Below are 5,417 nucleotides of genomic sequence, written 5' to 3' on the forward strand. Positions count from 1 at the left end.
GTGTGAAAACTTCAAAGTCGGAGGCTGATCCGCAACATCACAGGCCGATGATTGACAGACTCGTCATCTTTTTCTATTCGTCGAAAACGCATGTGGGCGGAGCTCCAGACGCGCATACTCTGGATGGGTGGGTACGACCCGGTGATTGGTCACGTGCCGTTCGGAGGCGTTTCTTAAGTTCCGTGACGTCACACGCAGGCGGAGCCGATGTCTGCGGTTTCCCGCAAGGAAACTTGCCTCGGAAAACTTCTAAGTAGGTGGAGAAAAGCTATGGAGGCGCTTTTCAACGCGTGCCGGACATCAACCTAAAAGCACATTCTTATGTACTTGGAGCACGCAGTTTAGTCGTGCGATTAGTTTGCATTCTCTGCGTCGTCACGATTTATTATTATTGTTATTATTTTTGGTTCCTTCTCATGACAATCGTAGTTTTGTTACGGCAATCGCTCAGAATAGTTTCGTGAACGCAGACCGAGCCCCCCTGTTCTTGAGCGTTGCAGCTAGAGCCATAACGCCAATTCCAGCCAGTGGAAAGATAGTGCGGCGAATAAATTGCTTCACCTCGATCATATTGGACTGTAACGGGCTGTTGCGATCTCCGTAACCTGTGGAAAAGAAAAAAGACGCAGCAAAAGAAGAGGATAATAATATTCATGAGAAGGCAAAGGTTTTCCCGCCGGAATTAAGGCCCCAGTGATGCCGCGGCCAGGTCGCAGCACTTACGGCGACCAGAAGCCGCCTTACTCTTACATCTCCCTCACTTTCATGGCCATACAGAGTTCCTCGGAGAAGATGCTGACGCTGAGTGATATTTACAAGTTCATCATGGACAGATTTCCTTACTACCGCAAGAATACTCAGAGGTGGCAGAACAGCTTGAGGCATAACTTGTCTTTCAATGACTGTTTCATCAAGATTCCCAGGAGGCCGGACAGGCCTGGAAAAGGAAGCTACTGGGCCCTACACCCCGCGTGTGGTGACATGTTTGAAAACGGAAGCTTCCTGAGGCGACGGAAGAGGTTCAAACTGCCCAAGCAGTTGAAAGATGCGACTGCCGCCGCGTTAGCGGAACTCAAACAGATAGAGACTGTGACGCAGAACGCTGTGCAGGAACAGGCCAAGATGAGGCTGACCGCTCTGGCGGCCGCTCCTAGTCATTTGCAGCCCATGGGTGAGACTTTGCTGTCTCCCGCGACCACCTACAAGCAGCCGTTCACCATAGAGAACCTCATAGGTCCCGATCTCAAGAGTGGGTCCCTTCCCCCACCCCCGCAGCTGGCGGGTGCAGCTCAGCACATGCTGCCGCAACCGATGCTGTCCAGGTCCCTGGCTACTTTTCCTCCTTTCACTATGGGTTCCTGGCATCCGACGTACACGTCGACCGGTGTGACGTTCAGCCCGGTGATGTCGGGGCAGGACTTTCCGGGACTGTTCGGGACGACTTCAGTCAACTCCAAGCTCCACCCGACGGCCACGAGCGTCTTCAGCTTCCCGCTGCACACCAGGAACCAGGTACCTTTCCCACTGCCGTCTCTACCGCTCAGGCCCGGTTTCTTGCCGGGCTACCCGTCTCTACCAGAACACGGCCTCCTTGGTGCAACCGTCATGCCGACCTCGCTATCGTGCAACACGTGCTCGCCGCCCGCGAGGGTCGATTCCGTGTCGAGCGACGTGTCGACCAAGTCTCTCGACGTTGTTTCGGACGATTCCTCCAAGTGAACAAAAAAAAAAAATTCAAGACAAACTCGCAATACCATTATTGTATACATGCTAAAGAAGAAGAAACGCTTGTGCGTGATAACGTGTGAAGAGATCTCGTGTTCAACCAGGTATTCCTTTACGTATTAAATCATAATTTAATTATAATAGTTTTTTTAAATCTAGGGATAATGTAAGTCTAAAATCATAATTATTTTCCATAATATTACTATAATTACCACCACAATGCTTTATCTGGCTCTCTAGGCATAATTCAACACAAAAGATGACTTAATCAGAAATATTCTGAATTATACTAATACATAATAACAATGATCAACAGGATTATTCAAAGTTTTTTCAACGATGATCAGAATTTTTGGTTTACTTATGTATTCAAAATTTTCTTAACAGTTATGGAAGAAGATAATTTAAAAATAAATAATAAATTTTTTAAAGCTCCTCATTTTATACTAATTTGATACTTAATAGGAATTATCTTTTCTCAATAAGAAAATAATAGAATTTCTCTCGATGAATTAATTATTGTTAACAAAAAAGAAGCTGAATATGAATAATTTAAAAATAATACGTAATACCTGTCTCAATTCACAAAGATATCATTATTCATCAAATTGAAAAATCTCACATGTGTTCATTCAAATTCATAATCAAAAATTCGAATCAATAAAAAACAACTACAAACTACACTATAATTGTCTGATAATGAATAATGAGTTTGCTTAACTAATGAGTCCACTAACTGAATCGACTTTTTAATTTTCTTGCACATTTTCTTTCCCCTCAATGTATGAATACATTCAGAATTAATCAAAGGGGTAAATTAATCAATTACATTGATAATGGCTTTATTTGTTCGATTTTTTGGTAGGCCAGCTCCATTACAAAGACATTTATAAAGATTTTTCGCGTTGTGAAGGTAGAATAGTATATAATTCATTATAAATGATGGATGCAGCTAGAGCATGTCATGTTCTGCATGATTCCATTTACATTGTCATTAATGAATAGTCATCGGAAATGATCGATATCTATCGGTCATGCCGATTTTTTTAAGTAAGACTTATCGACAAATTTCAATACCTTCATACTTTTTATTTTTATTTTTCTATAAGCACTCCCCAAGGGAACCTCCTCCCCCCCCCCCCCGCTCCAATTCTCGATAAATCACAGAGTTCCAACGACACTCTGTAATATTGTCATAATCGCATAATCGCTTATGAAAAGAATGCATAGACAAATGTATTTTGCAAAATTTCTATCGCATTTTGGCACGTATAACATCTCTCATGGACGACATTGGATCACTGATTTTCAACCCTGTGATCCTAAGATATTTTAAAACAGTACCACGGTTGAAAATCAAGTGTGTGTGGGGGTGCTATGTCAGTTAATTAAGAGGGGCCACAAATACTTGTGAAGCATTTGAGTGAAATATAGTGAGGAAAAGTGTCTCTGAAAAAGGTATTTTGCCAGGAATCCAAAAATCCGCCCTTATAAAAAAAATTTGTGTATTATAAATCTGTTTAGAAATCAATTTATCAAATAGAAAGGGTCTCGCTTTTGATATGTAAGTCCTGGTGTACGCAGAGGGTCAGAAGAAAAAATGTTCGAAAGTGGTGGTTCGTACGTAGAAAAGAAAGAACTCCTTGGGGATCTTTGAAGAGGTTTCATAGGGTTCCGTGATCTAGGGTGAGAAAGAAATCAACTTATTGTTTTTGCATTATGTTGAATATCACTCAGTGAAGGATTCCAGGGATTTAATTTTATTTGTTGTCTTCGTTTTATTGGCACAAAGGGTCCGTAGAACACAAAAGGTCAAGTACCCCTGGTCAAAAGCACAGGTCATGAGCAAAAGAAAGGTCAAGAATCATTGTCCCAGACAACCACTTGGGAACCTCCCCGTAGGGACTGAGGAAGGAAGATTCGCGGACAACGTTTTGAAAACCATTATGTACATAATATCAACGATATGAAAATTATATTTAAAAAAAAGTAAATCTAAATTCAACTATAAAATTTAAAGTATTATTAAGTTTAACTTATTAAAGTAAAAGTCTTGAATTCATTCAAAGATGGTAAAAAATTAATTTTTTTTGTCAAAAGAGATCATTAACGTCGAAAAGAGTAGACAATAAGATATTCAATAAAAATCATAATGAAAATAACATAAAAATAACTATAATTGATAATAAAAAATTGTAGCCTATAAATTAGAATTAAATTGAATTGCAATTAATATAGTAATAGAAACATTAATTAATTTATACTTACAGCTAACTTACGACTAATAATATATAAGATATATATTTTTTTCTAAACTTATATAATTAATTTTTCGATTATATAAGAATTTCTCCAAATTTGTTCTCTTATAACATTTTCAATCAACAAAATATGTGAAAAAATTGCCGTTTGCGTAAGTTATCAGAAAATTGTCGTTTATATTAAAAAGAAGAGGTAACCGACATTAATGATAATTTCAAACCTCATTGATAACTATTCACGCTAAAACTTTTTTCACGAAAATAAAATGAGTTTGTGAAAAATTACGATTATGCTGAAAAGGAACTTATCCATGGGGGAAAAATGATAGGCCTACATTTTCCCCTACACAAATATCAGAAAATTCTTGACGATTCATTTTCTTAGCGGTTGTTGGAATGGATCGATGAATAAATAATTGGTGAATCATAATGCACGTGTATGTAGATTTACTAATCCCTTGTACCCTATTGCATATGAATACGCGCGTTACTTGAGTATATTGTATTTGGCTGATGGAATTTCCACATTTCTTACAAAAGCGAGCGCTTATTAAAAAAACCCTAAATCTTAGTTTTGTAGTTGAAATTTATTTTGTTGTATACAGTAGCCTATGTTGAGTTATTCATTCGCTAGAGGATGCAAATAATTACCAAAATCGTCCGTGCAAAATATTGTGTTACAAAGATTAAGCTTGAAAATTCTTGTACGCTTTCCTTTAGCAATGGAAAAACAAGTAAATGCTAAAAATGGTTTTCATATTTTCGAATATACTTTTTCGAATTTTGTGGTTTTTCTTAAAATGCCGGTGTCATTAGTTTGAATCACTCTGGGAACTCAAACCTCACAATCAATGCCTACCGACCACTTTTTATATACCCTAATTTTGAAAGTTAAACCATAAAGTAAAAAAACTCCTGCATATAATCGAGCAATAAGGATAATTAACACCAAAAAGGAATTCAAGCCGTCGACGTTAATAGTTTTTTCGAAAAGATAATGAATCTGGAATAAAGATAATGATTTGGCTTTAAATATTCTTGGATGTGAAGAGAAATCCAAGATATTTTCATTATTCATTAAAAGTAGGTTCACTTCGCATTGCTGAAGGCAAGAATATATAAATTATAAAGAAATTATAAGGGCTGGGAATCGAATAAAATTTTTAACTGGTTAATCAAAAAATTTTAATCGATTAATCGAATTTTAATCGAATATTTTTTGCGACCATACAATGTTAATAAGATGCTACAAAAATATAGTTTATTCATTTCACTTACCTATTCGTTATATGTAAACAAATATAGAAATAGGTGAAGAAATTAAGGCTCTGCCCGCTTCAAGCAATTTAATATGCTGAACATAATGATTGTTGAAATTTGTATAATTTCTTCTCACTTGGACCTTGTCGTTTTTTTAAACGGCTATTTTTG

The 5,417-nt window shown here is 37.5% G+C and overlaps 1 protein-coding gene across 1 annotated transcript; it reads left to right on the forward strand.

Moving 5' to 3' along the window:
• Positions 1-696: 696 nt before the first annotated feature.
• On the forward strand, positions 697-1,719 carry LOC149078830 (forkhead box protein B1-like). Its single transcript, XM_089240515.1, has one exon. The coding sequence runs from the start codon at positions 697-699 to the stop codon at positions 1,717-1,719; it is 1,023 nt and encodes a 340-aa protein (XP_089096641.1).
• The last annotated feature ends 3,698 nt before the right edge of the window (positions 1,720-5,417 follow it).

Source organism: Pholcus phalangioides, unplaced genomic scaffold (genome assembly GCF_987345545.1).
Source record: "Pholcus phalangioides strain wild (caught in Gottingen) unplaced genomic scaffold, Ppha-v1.0 ptg000013l_1, whole genome shotgun sequence".
Taxonomy (NCBI): Eukaryota; Metazoa; Arthropoda; class Arachnida; order Araneae; family Pholcidae; genus Pholcus; species Pholcus phalangioides.

Coding starts and splice junctions, on each gene's coding strand:
- LOC149078830 (XM_089240515.1), top strand. CDS start 697: ATGCCGCGGCCAGGTCGCAGCACTTACGGCGACCAGAAGCCGCCTTAC.